The 13,835-nt window shown below is 41.5% G+C and overlaps 1 protein-coding gene across 2 annotated transcripts in view; it reads right to left on the reverse strand.

The window, feature by feature from the left end:
• STK39 (serine/threonine kinase 39) overlaps positions 1-13,835 on the reverse strand; it is a 300,163-nt gene that overhangs the window by 52,315 nt on the left and 234,013 nt on the right. For both annotated transcript variants that reach the window (XM_046019745.1, XM_046019744.1), the window contains 2 exons: positions 11,324-11,376; positions 7,162-7,230 (listed from right to left, as the gene is read on the reverse strand). In XM_046019745.1, the coding sequence (XP_045875701.1) occupies positions 7,162-7,230; positions 11,324-11,376 (122 nt within the window). The remainder of the gene's footprint in view (positions 1-7,161; positions 7,231-11,323; positions 11,377-13,835) is intronic.

Below are 13,835 nucleotides of genomic sequence, written 5' to 3' on the forward strand. Positions count from 1 at the left end.
AGAATGATGGACACCTGGCTAGCTTCAGACACCCACTGATGTTCCTTCTACTTCTGAGGTTCTAATACTCGTTCAAAGGAGACTCAAAAATATGTCTCGGGTTGCCTGGGTGGCTCAGTCGGTTAAGTGTGTGCCTTCAGCTCAGGTGATGATCCCGGGGTCCTGGGATCCAGCCCTACATCAGGCTCCCTGCTCAACAGGGACCGTTTTTCTCCCTCTCCCTCTGTGCCTGCTTGTGCTCTCTCTTTCTCACTCACTCTCTCTTAAATAAATAAATCTTTTTTTAAAAAGATCTTGTATCACAAGTCCTGAACAAAATTCAGAATTTTTATTGTCTTTTGTACAGGAGTCGGAGTTCCGTTTTTTCCCCTCTCCTGTGCTGCCATTGCAGAGGAAACTTCTGATCGGCTGTTTTTTAACTAGAAGGCGAAGGAAACAAGTTGTTCTGCTTGCTTCACTGTGTCAGTGATCCTTGGGATCCCTCTTTGAAACAGCTGAAATGGGGACTCAGATCTGGTCAATCTTCATTTAGCAGCCATCCCAGGCAAGCAACACACGCAAATTTATAAACGCAGATCACCAACTTCTACATCTTACCAAGTTAACTTATTTTTTTAAACCAACACCCGCCCAGGAAGCCTTGCCAGTCCTATCCGTTTCCACTGACTCAAGGCCTAAAAATGTCTTCTGTTTCTTGCCTTAAGGTAGAGCTGTATTTAAGCTCAACTGAAGTGCATTTATGATTTCAGCCTACACACAGTGCATTTAATCTCTGCACCGCTGTGCTTTTGCACAAAAGCAATCACTCCATGTCACTACACCATTCCTTCTGCAATCCAAACCGTGGTTTGTAAAGGTTCCCACACTAAAGGCAGATCGCCCTGAAGCTAGGTGCTGAGGATTTGTTGTTAACTTATGTTTGCTACATTATAGTAAAATCCTAACATTTACTTCTCTGTAACATATACTATTGCTTCTTTCAGGTTTTTTTTAAATGTTGCTATAAACATTTACCTAATTCAAGAGAAAATTCTAGAGGGGGAAAAAAAAAGATTTTTAATCTCTTTAAATGTTAACCACTCTCTATTACAGAAGATGGAAAAATACATGAAGAAAGCATTCAGATCTCTGGAGGCCAACACTCTAAGCTAAACCAGACTATTTTTTTTTTGTACAGTTGTCAAGTTGAACATATTTCATATTTATAAAATGCTACCTGAATTCTGCACTCCCAAAAATAAGATCCTTAAGATACCAGGATCCTATGCTTAAAAAACCCTTTGTTCCTGAAGTAAATGTTATAAGATACCTGTGTGTTTAAGAATGACATCTGTTGATCTCTAACAAGTGTTTCTAGAGCACCAGCTGCAAGAAGTACAAAGTTTGGTAGGGTGGGAGCAGAGCAGTTAACAAAACAGATAAAAAATCCTGCCCTTTAAGAAACTTAGGCTCCAGGGAAAATCCTATGTAGTTAACTAAATAAATGAAACAGACAGCCTATTACACCCAGGGAGACTTGGTAAAATGATTAAATGAGGAGGGGGGGGAAGGGGGAGGATGGGTTGCAATTTTTTTTTTTTAAAGATTTTATTTATTTATTTACAGACAGAGCTCACAAGTAGGCAGAGAGGCAGGCAGAGAGAGAGGGGGAAGCAGGCTCCCCGCTGAGCAGAGAGCCCAATATGGGGCTCGATCCCAGGACCCTGAGATCATGACCTGAGCTGAAGGCAGAGGCTTTAACCCACTGAGCCACACAGGCACCCCTGATGGGTTGCAATTTTAAGTAGGCTGGTCGGAGAAGGCCCCTTTGAGAGGCAGTATTTAAGCCTTAGGAGGTAGACAGGTGTACTTAGGGAAGGAGCGATCTGGCAGAAGGAAAAGCAAGGACAAATGTCACTAATGGTCGGGGTGGAATGAGCAACAGGAGAGCAGAAGTGAGGGATGAAATCCAAGAAGTGACAGGGGAGAGATCACGCAGGAGACTGTAAATCCCTGAGATGTGGGATGGAAAAGCCATTTGAGAGCTTTTATTGAAAGCATTAATGTGATCTGGCTTTTTAAAAAATTGAGATATAAGTCACATATCATAAAATCCACCCTTTTAAAGCACACAATTCAGTATTTTATAGTACAGTCACAAGGTGTGCAACCATTATCACTTCTAATTCCAGAGCAACTTCATTGCCCCAAAAAGAAACCGCATACCCACTGGCAGTCACTCCCCTTCAGCCTCTGGCAATCACTCATCTACTTTTGGACTCTATAGCTTTGCATATTCCAGACATTTCATTTAAATGGAATCACATTACATGTGCCTTTTTTATCTGCTTTACTTTGTACCGGTACAGGCTGAAAGGAGGCAAGGACAGAAGTAGGGAGACCAGCATTGAGATGAATGCAGTAATTCAAGTAAGAGATTCATAAGAGAGGTTTGAAATGGGATGGGAAGCAAGATGGGAATAATGGCCCGATCTTGGGTACATTTGGGTAGACTGAACATCAGGTAGGAGAGAAAGAAGAACCAAGAACAAGGCAGGTTTTTGGCTGGAGCACCTGAATAGAGCAGACATCAACCCAGGGAGCAGGGCCAGGGGAAGTGGGAGGAAACATGAGGGGCTGGATTCTGATGTTAAGTACACCTGGGATGCTACCAGCCTTCCAATGGGAGATGCCACGGAGGGAGCTGGACAGGAGTCTGGAATTCAAAGGAGAGGTATGAGCTGGAGATACACATTTGGGAATTAGAAAATGAAAATATTAATACCACGAAACGAGAGGAGATCACCAAAGGAGTGAGTGAGTACTATGGAAAAGAGAGACACGCAACCTGAGTCCTTGGGTTAATATTAGTTAACGTGAGTCCCATGTTAATATGTACAGGTCGGTGGGACGGGGAGCAACCAGAGAAAAAGCCTGAGAAGGAAACATCAATAAAGTAGGAGAACCAAGAATGGAATCCTAAAAACCAAATAGAAAAAGTTCTCATGGAGGAAGGCACAGTCAACTCTGCCCAGCGCTGCTAATGTGCCCTGTAGAGGGAGGAACAATGGAGCCACCAGGTTGAGGTACTGGACAGTGGCCTGCTCTCACTCACAGACCAGGGATCCTCCCCCCACCCCTCAGGCTCACTCTGCTCCAGCCACGCCCACCTCTCCTCCAACTCAGGAATCATCCCCTGCTGGGTGGGCACCTTCCCCAGGCAGGGCTTCGCAAAGGCACAGGGTGAGGGGAGGGGGCAGGTCAAAGCCTGACTGCAGTGGGTTCAGGACACAGAGGGAGGAAAGGGATTACAGTCAGGGGCAATTCTTGAGGAGTTTAGCTGTAAGGGGGTGAAGAAATAGCTGTCGCGGGGTCAGGCAAAGAGAGGACTTCCTGTAAGAGGCGAGAAATACAAATGTAAAGAGGGAAGCAGTCTGGTGGTGGGTGTTCAGGAGGGCAGTATTGCATGGAGCACTGGGTATGGTGCATAAACAATGAATTTTGGAACACTGAAAAAAAAATAAAATAAAATGTAAAAAAAAAAAGAGCAAAGCAGAGGATAAAGGAGAAGGCAGAGAACTGCTGGGAAGGTTCGAGGGAAACAGAATTACACACTTTACCTATCAGTCTGCAATTAAAATATAAACCATCTACTGATATATGAAAAACAAGTAAGGATATGCTATCCCCCCCACCAGCCCCCACCAGGAGACCAAAAAACCATCATGTAAAAGGATCTGGGTCTACTTTTCAAGGCTGAAGGTACTGAATTGATTGTACAGGGAGGGTTGGGGTTAGGCTCTGGGCTTGGAGTCATAAAAGCCAAGTTCAAAGATCATGACAAGCTACAACATCTCAGAAACTTCTTTTGACCTCCCCTTTACACCCGTTAAATATGGATTAAAAACAACCTGTCCTTTTACCTTACGGAATTGATGAGATAATCAAATGAAATTCCCAAATACTGTAACTCTTAGGTGTTGTATCCCTGTAGGGCATTTTTAGTGCTATCAGATGAGGAGGAATTGTATGCTTGGTCTAATTCTCACACCCTAGGTGGGGAACTCCAAGGTGGGAAACAAAGGCAAAATCAAAAATTTTTGGCAGAATAAGTATGAAAAAGCAGAAGCTTTCTGATACTGTATTTAAAGCACAGTAAATTATTCAGGAATTATGCCCTAATTTCCACCTTTAAAAAAACTCAACCTCCAAAAAAATCCCTTAGTTTAGATTCAGCTGAGCCGGGGCGGGGGGTGGGGTGGTGTGTAACACTAAATTTGACTGAAGGCATGAAGCAAGCCCATGCTTACAAAAACTTGTGACCCAGTATATTTCCATGAATCTCTCTTACTCTTCATGTTCCCTACCAACTGCCAGGATCAACTCAACTCAAAAGACTATTTCATCCTTAACTTCTTGCCCAATAATGGACATTAATTAGCAGGTGTTTAAAAGAAAGTTCTTCTTTTTTTTTTTTTTTTTAAAGATTTTATTTACTTATTTGACAGAGAGAGATCACAAGTAGGCAGAGAGGCAGGCAGAGAGAGTGAGAGGGAAGCAGGCTCCCTGCCGAGCAGAGACCCCGATGCGGGACTCGATCCCAGGACCCTGAGATCATGACCTGAGCCGAAGGCAGCGGCTTAAACCACTGAGCCACCCAGGCGCCCCTAAAAGAAAGTTCTTATCTTTATTTATTTTTAATTCAGACAGCTTCGTGTATGGACGATAGTTCTTGTCAGGGAAAACACACCTTACATGGAATCTTGATCAAGCCATTAACTTTCCCCCTGATTTTGTCAGGTCAAGTACAACACGAAGGTATAGGCTCACTTTATCTAATGAGAAAAGTATGTACATATATCAAGGAACTGTTCACAGAAAGAATTCTAAGATGGAATTTACGGTAGACACCAAAGCTAAGCTGCCTTCAATTGCTCAGGCTCCCCTTCACGTTCAAGCTGAACATTTTGGTAACCACTCAGCTGCCCATGAGATCTCGCAAGATTCTAGAGGAACGTGTGAGAGATGGAATACAGAAGGAAATACACACGCACCTGTATATATATGTGTATGCCACATTTCTTTAAAATATGTCTCTATCTCTTTATATATGCACCACTTGGCAGAGGAATCAGAGCTTCCCCGTGGAATCAATATGTGTACCATATACAATTAAAAGGAAAAGAGCTCAGTTATTTCTAATTATAAAGTATCTTCACAATTATGACATATTGTTTGTATGTATCAATAACATTAGAGATACAGATTCTTTCTCAGAATCCTGATCTCCCACTAAAACCTCAGTTACTCCCTAAAGTAATTCACTTTATAATGACCTATATTATAGAATTTATAGGAACAGATTACTCTGATGGGTCAGCATATCCACCTCAAGCCTCCTCAGCCAGTCTTCAGCATTATTGGAGAAAAGATTTATTTTGAGCAAGTGATTTTCTTTTTAAGTTAAAATATGTCATTTAAGGGGCCCAAGTCATTTTTTAAACTATTATTTTTATTAACATATAATTTATTATTTACCCCAGGGATACAGGTCTGTGAATCGTCAGGCTTACACACTTCACAGCACTTACCATAGCACATACCCTCCCCAATGTCCATAACCCAACCACCCTCTCCCCACCCCGGTCTCCCCGGCAATCCTCAGTTTGTTTTGTGAGTTTAAGAGTCTCTTATGGGGGGGTGCCTGGGTGGCTCAGTGCGTTAAAGCCTCTGCCTTCGGTTCAGGTCATGATCCCAGGGTCCTGGGATCGAGCCCCACATCGGGCTCTCTGCTCTGCGGGGAGCCTGCTTCCTCCTCTCTCTCTGCTTGCCTCTCTGCCTAGTTGTGATTTCTCTCTGTCAAATAAATAAAATATTAAAAAAAAAAAGTCTCTTATGGTTTGTCTCCCTCCCGATGCCATCTTGTTTCATTTTTTCCTTCCCTACCCCCCAAACCCCCCAACCTGCCTCTCAAATTCTTCATATCAGGGAAATCATATGATAATTGTCTTTCTCTGATTGACTTATGTCGCTCAGCATTAATACCCTCTAGTTCTATCCATGTCATCGCAAATGGTAAGATTTTAATTTTTGATGGTTGCGTAGTATTCCATTACACACACACACACACACACACACACCCCACATCTTCTTTATCCACTCATCTGTTGATGGACCTCTAGGTTCTTTCCATAGTTTGGCTACTGCAGACATTGTTGCTATAAACATTTGGGTGCATGTGGGGCCCAAGTCATTTTAAGCATCAGTTTTAATTTGATTATTTTTAAAGGACATTTATCATCATGCATATTATCCTAATTACCCTGATAATTGCAAATAATATAATTAGTTAATGTCATAGTTAACACTAATAACATATTAACTAATTAATTATTTAGGGCCATCAATGTGAATAGCCAGTGATGGGCTCCATTATAAAATCTTCACAAATTTAGGATTATCTGAAGAGCATGGAGTTTCTCATGCTCACCCTAGGTGGAGCCAGGCTACACTTTTTCTTAGATGACAGCATCTGCCTCTTACAGCTTCTCTGCCTCCTGTGCCCTTTGGGGAGTCCACCGGTCATGTCCTGCTCCTGACAGCGAGTCCTGTGCATTCTCCAAGCAGTAGAACTGGAGTCCGTGGCCAAAGTAAAGCTCCACTGCCCCAACCCAGTGGCATGGCCCTTGACAACACACGGAATCCCTTTAGGAATCCGTGTCCCTGGCCGTACAGTGAAAGAACTGGCCTGAATGATCTCTAAGTCCCATCCAATCTTAAGACTTTTGTGATGAATCTTCTTAATGGTTGGGGAAATTGAAACCTAAGTCCATCAGAACTGTGCCCAACGAAACTCTGACAAAGGACCTTAGAGGTTCCTGCACTTTGGTGCATGGAAATTTACAGTCTCATATTTTTGCTATGTGTGGGCTTTTGGGTCTTCTAGGCTCTTTGTTATATTTCTAATGAGTGAGGTTCATATGAAATGGGACAGAATTACATTAAGAGCTTTTTAAAAAAGAAGATTAAATATGACTCATACATGCTTCTCCCACATAAAAGAATTCAAGAAGTTTTTAAAAAACCCAGAGTAAATTATTCCTTTATGAAAACTTCCATTTCTAAATGCATTTCCATTTGATAGATCAACAAAATGACACTGTATACTAAAAAATGATTTACCTATAACGACATCATGACCATCAACCAAGCCAGCAGAGAAGAGCTCCTGAGATACGCCATCTGCCGTATCTGTCCAAATGTGAAATGAATATGTATTAGTAACCATAAAATAAAAATCAACAACCCAGTACAATGTAAAAGATATTTTTCATTTATGAAAATCGCCCACGTGTGTTTTAATTCAATAATTCCAATTCTATCAGAAGGGAAAATCAGAGGCAATATAAAATATATTTTGCCATATACAATTTGCATCTTGGTATTTATTCAACAGAGATTAAATGAAATTATGATTTCATTTTCAGAGAAACATTTGCCCTTTGGCTACCACCTGACTTAATCCTCAAATGTACCTCTGTAAGTTAGCTCATAACGGCCCCCAATGACACTGCTTTTCTTTCTTGCCAAGGTTAATTCCAGCCATCATCAATCCTTCTCTATCATTAGTAGCTACTGAGTCAGAATTTATGGCAAAGGTTGAACAGGCAGCACTTGACACAACCCTATATTTGGTACAAACAGCCTTTGAGCTTGTTGGACTATTAAGATGAGCTATTTGAATTTATGCTATTAAGAAACTCCTTTAACATGACATTGATCATTTGATAGCAACAGATTCATTCTCTTAGAAAATGTGGTTGTATAAAAGAATGTAGTTTCTCAATGATAAGTGACAGGAGTTAGAAATCTCATAAAGATGGGACTGAACAGACTGTAGCAAGTGAATATAACCAAAATCCCTTAATTGAAAGGTTATGAATGAGCATAGTAAAATGAGAGAAGTCTGTTCGAAGACTTTGTAAAGAGAAACTGGTAAATGGCAGTGTGCTCAAAAGAACCATTATGAACCCCTGTGTTTTTACAAGGGAGAGGACATGGTCCCCATGGCCTTCTGACGTTATCACAAACGTCCAGAACTGTGGCTGGGTAAGAAGAGACTGGCTCAGCAGCTGCTAATAACCTAGAAGAAGGTTTGACTTGAGTGTGTCCCAGAGTCAGGGAGCACGTCCATGTATCATTGCTGAACCAAATAAGCAGAGTGGCAGTTTGCTCTGCCTAAGGCTGCCCTCAGAGAGTGTGTGTGCACATGCATGAGCGCTCACGTGAGCATGTCACGGATGGTAAAGTTATCTTTCACGTTTGTGGGTTCTCATGTGTTTAGCCCAGTAATGACACATAGTCATTACTCCATCAGTGGCAGCCATGATGATGACGCTCAGCCAAAGACCATCTGAAAGGTACTTCATGCTCTAACGCGCTCTCTTTTCTCCCTTTCATACACGGCCCAATCTCCAGGATCTCCAATAAAACACTTTGAGAGCCACTGTATACTCGATGTATGTCTAAAGACATCGTGGCAGTCCATCATTTTACTCGTTCCACTTTATCATGAATGACATGGAATAACATGAAGGAAATGGAAAAGAAAAAGGAATCTTCCTCAAGTATGAGATCCCATAGAAGGTAGGCTTATGTCAGGGTTCTTCTTACTATTAGAAGTACAAAAAAACACCTTATAAAATTCTCTCAGGGATAAAATGATCCCATAGCATGGTATTTAGGGTGAGAGGCTCTATTCTGCATGTGATGTAGCTTCACAACATCAACTGGAACATACTGGGCTCATAATCTCATCCTCCTGGGTGCTGCCAGAAACTTCCCCATAAAAAGCATATTGAATTAAGGTGCCTACCTATCAGGAACAGGGCACACAGTAGGCAGTGATGGCATTTCTCTGGACTGATCATCTATCAAAACCTCTGGATTTGTTATCACCACCTCTAAAGTATCAATAAGATCCTACATCTGAGTATGGAGCTATGCTCATGGAATTGTAGTTGAAAATGGAATAATCAGGCAAATCCACATTATGGGCTATCACTAAAACAGTACCAAGGCAAAGGACATTTCCAGCGATTAGTCTGTAGCATCTCCTCTTGTTCTCAGGACCCCTGAATACCAGATGAGTTGCATTCAAATAGCACAAGGGTCAAGGGTCATGCTGGCCATTTTTGACCCCAAAGAGAAACAGTCCATGTTTGTGCGCCATTAACCAGGTAATTTGTATGCATGTAAGTAACATATCAGTAATAGTTCAGAACAGAAACTGGGAGGGAATTGGTAACATTTTTCTTTAAGCTGCTTAACATTCCTAATGTGTAAACAGGATTAAATCATCATAAATAATCCTATAGGGTCTGGTTTCCAGAATATACAGCAACATAATAAATGCAGAGGGCTCGCTCTCAAGTGAAGATGGAGAATATTTGCTCTGTCTGTGTTATACACCCTATGACGTATGACACATTTATGGGTGCGTACAGTACAGACACAATATGCAGGCATGAACAGTGCAGACAGCATCTGAAATGCAGACAGCATCGGCTGTCCCAGAGGGACAATGATATATCCATGCTGTTTCTGTTACTAATGGCCTGTGCCCACTGCCCAGGGAAGGCCAGCTATCATCAGGAAGCCAGCGCTACAGTGCTTTCTGGGAAACAAAAGCAGACTCAACCCACAATGTCAAACGAGGCTGCCAAAGCCAGCACAAAGGGCCAGGTGATGCTGAGAGGTCCATCTTCTCCCCCCAAATCCTCAACCTGGAAATTCATTTCTTGGTTATCTCTTGAAATTCAAATTAATTTTTACTGCCACTGTCAAATTTAGATAATTAGATGGGGGGGAACCATCAAATTTAGATAATTAGATGGAGAGAAAAACCCTTGAGAAAAGCATCTGTTCTTTTACTTACCCTATTTGAAACAGTTATTATGTAATTACTAGATTTTATCACACTATTGGCTGGTCAATCTTCTCATATCGTGACAAAATACAGAGCTTTTGGATAATAGAAATTGGTGCTGTACGATTTCATAGACTGACTTTAAACTGCCCAGGACGGAAGTTCCCAGAAAGGAAGATCAATTAGCAAATTTATCGGGGCCTTATTTGCCTATATTTTGTAACAAGTACTTCCTATGTTACTTTAATTCAAACAGACTGGGAATCATTAAATCTCTATGCTGACAGGGGACTAGACACCAGGGCCAGCAAGTCTATTCCCACATTTGGCCCAGGAACTTGTTCTGTTTGGCCAGCAGTGTTGTCGTGGTGGTGGTTGTTTTTAAACTGAACGTGAACAGACAGGCCTGTCTGGTTTCCTGAAGTCCCCACCATTTGCTGTGACTCCTGTACATGTCTGAGTTTACGTCCTCTTACATTTCTAACAATGTAATGTTAGATTTTCAAAATTTTAGCAAATACAACTTAATCAAATCAAAATTTACATGGAGCTCAAATACACGAATAATTATGAGTGTTATTAGCTTAATGTATATTAATATATTCAAACATATGAGCCTAATGTATTGTGTCTTAAAAGATTTTCAATATAGATAGTGAGGCTACTTTCATGTCCTTAAAAATCTGAAGCGAGAGGTCAGGGAGAACCCTAAGTCTCAGCATTATAGCATCTAATTTTCACCTCTTTGGGTTGTTCTGGTCATAAAGTAAAGAGTGGAAATAGCAATTTTTGCTTAACTAAGAATCTTGTGGTCTCCAAAGGCTGTTCATATGTGTTACTTATCCATTAATTAACCAAAATTACTTGAGTTTCTCCTGCATAGTAGGCACTTAGTCAAGTGCTAAAGATACCAAGAAATGAGACAAGGTCTGCGAACCCCCGGCATCCAGGAGCTGAGAAGACAAGCAGCCTGGCCTTGAAGGTGCACGAATGGCAACGATCCTACCAAGCTCCATGGATGAGAGAAGCGGGGGGCGGGGCAAGTAGAGCACTTTTTGTGTGACATCTGACTCGCTGCTCACTTCTCACTAGGACTGCTCTGTGCTGCTCAGTATCACAGGGTCCTTTAGGCCCTGCGTCAGCCTGCCAGTATTTTTCATGGTTGAGCTAACATATTTCCTTTGTACGTGAGTGTCCAGCATGTCACATGTCACAGGAATTCATGTAGTCAGTACCAGTCCAGTTTGGATTCTCCCCAGTTACTGCAAACCTTCCGCTCTCCCTCCCTTCCCTCCATCCTCCTTTCTTCGTTTTTAGAGAAAGCAGTTTTGAATAGCAAATTATCACCACACACTTGTAATCAATTTCTTCAATGCTCTTTGCAGCAATAAAATTATAATTTCAATTAAAACTTACCTCTTCCTGGAGTAAACTCAAATCGTATGTCATTAAGTTCCTTTCTGGAGTTTCTGAAACACATAACACATAGCACATTAAAATCCAGTGAAGTACAGTTTAATCAAACTAAATGTATTCCAATTTTTACAAGATGCTACTAACATGCAGACCGCATTTACAGTTTTGGGTTACCTCTGAGTACTTCCTCAAAAACAAGAGATAGTTATGACAGTAATAAAGGGGAGATATTTAAATGATTGAATTACCTTATATAAACATGTTTACTTCACAAAATTCCAAAAATACAATGTTCTTTCATAAAATCTACACTAAATCGATAACCTTAAATATAACTCCATAATTAAAAATTTCAGATTTCAGTCTAGGATAAACATTATTTGAGACATTTTTCATATCTTTCTTGAAAATAGTATTTCAGGGGCGCCTGGGTGGCTCAGTGGGTTGAGCTGCTGCCTTCGGCTCGGGTCATGATCTCAGGGTCCTGGGATCAAGTCCCACATCGGGCTCTCTGCTCAGCAGCGAGCCTGCTTCCCTCTCTTTCTCTGCCTGCCTCTCTGTCTACTTGTGATCTCTCTCTGTCAAATAAATAAATAAAATCTTAAAAAAAAAAAAATAGAAAATAGTATTTCATCAACTATTTTTCAAAGTGAAACAAATAGGGAAGATAGTCTCAGTGGCAAAGCTTATGACAATGCTGTGCATTAAATCGTGCATCAAAATGCCCACAAAAGGATATGCATTTTGTTATTAAAAATTTTGATCCCAGGGTCCTGGGATCAAGTCCTGCTTTGGGCTCTCTGCTCAGCAGGGAGCCTTCTTCCTCCTCTCTCTCTGCCTACTTGTGATCTCTGTCAAATAAACAAATAAAATCTTTTTTAAAAAGGGGGGGAGGGGTATGTGGGTGGCTCAGTGGGTTAAAGCCTCTGCCTTTGGCTCAGGTCATGATCCCAGGGTCCTGGGATTGAGCCCTGCATCGGGCTCTCTGCTTGGCAGGGAGCCTGCTTCCTCCTCTCTCTCTGCCTGACTCTCTGCCTATTTGTGATCTCTATCAGATAAATAAAAAATCTAAAAAATAATTTTATCTACCGGGCACCTGGCTGGCTCAGTCGGTTAAGTGTCTGCTGTCAGCTCAGATTATGATCCCAGGGTCCTGGGATCGAGCCCTGCATCGAGCTCCTTGCTCAGCGAGAGCCTGCTTCTCCCTCACCCTCTGCCTGCTGCTCCCCCTGCTTGTGCTCTGCCAAAAAAATAAATAAATAAAATCTTTTTAAAAAGATTTTATCACATAGAGGGGAATCCCTGAATGTTGTGAAATTATCCAGTGAATAAACTTTTTTAAAAAAGTAAGATAAAATGCTTACATAAAACTGTACTATATACATACATATGTATATTCAATCCAAAAACTGACACTAGGGAAATATGGCCCAAGTAAATACCTAAGATATGAGTTTTATTTCAAGAAATGATATAGGACAGTGAGCTATAATTAGAACGGTTTTAAATTCCCATAAGAACACTAAAATATTATGAGTAACTCTCAACAGATGCTACAATTAAAAGTAATAAAAGTACCGTAAGAAACTGCAGTAGGAAACAGGAAATAATAATTTCTACAAACACTCAACTATTTGGTCAGCTGCCAAAGGTCCAAGACAGAGGCAGAGATGGCCTGAATGTCCATCGCAAACAGTCTCCTTCTGGTGCCAGGAGATTCTGATCAAATCCTGTTTAGTTCTCCAGTTTGGGTCTCTAGAACTCTGGGTAGTATTTCCAGGTCTCTATGTACAGCGCCCACATCATGATGCCACCAGTCTCTGGGCCCTTCTTGGTCTCAGCCCGAGTTTGGTTCTTCAGGTCTTATGACCTTCTACCATACTAAATGCAGGAGGCCCAGAAAAATGACAAAAGCAAGGTACTGACTTAGAGAAAGCCCTTCTCCCATGCCTAGAGAAGCTGGCCTAAGTCTGCACTTTTCCACAACAGAGAAGTAAGGGTCAGGAATCCAAGAGATGCCCAAGTTCAGGCCACAGTCACATAAGAGCCTTAAACCACGGTGCATCTTTTCCCAGGTGTCCCCACCTTGACTGTCACTATTCCTCCCAGAGTTAGAATAGGATGGGGGAGAGGGGAGATAATGGCAACAGCTGAAGCTGGCCTCTTTTAACATCTTTTCAGGACCAAGGACCGAAAATTATGGATTCTCAGGCTTAAAAAGCAGACATAGGACCAACATATGAAATTGCAGACAGCTAAAGATAGTTCAGAGATCATCTTGGACACCAGACCAAGTGACCCCGCCCGGGACATGGGGCAGGCCATGAACAATCAGTGCCTACCATTACAGGGCTGTTTGCCTGTGGTCCTGTTTATGTACCAATGTCACCACACATTCACGTAGTGCTTTCATATACATCAGCAGTTCTCAAACTTTCTTTTCTTTTTGTAAACCTCTACAATGTCTGGCTTAAGATAGATGGGTTCTTATTTTTGCTTCTATAGTCAATCT

The sequence above is a fragment of the Meles meles genome, chromosome 9 (assembly GCF_922984935.1).
Source record: "Meles meles chromosome 9, mMelMel3.1 paternal haplotype, whole genome shotgun sequence".
In the NCBI taxonomy this organism is placed as follows: Eukaryota; Metazoa; Chordata; class Mammalia; order Carnivora; family Mustelidae; genus Meles; species Meles meles.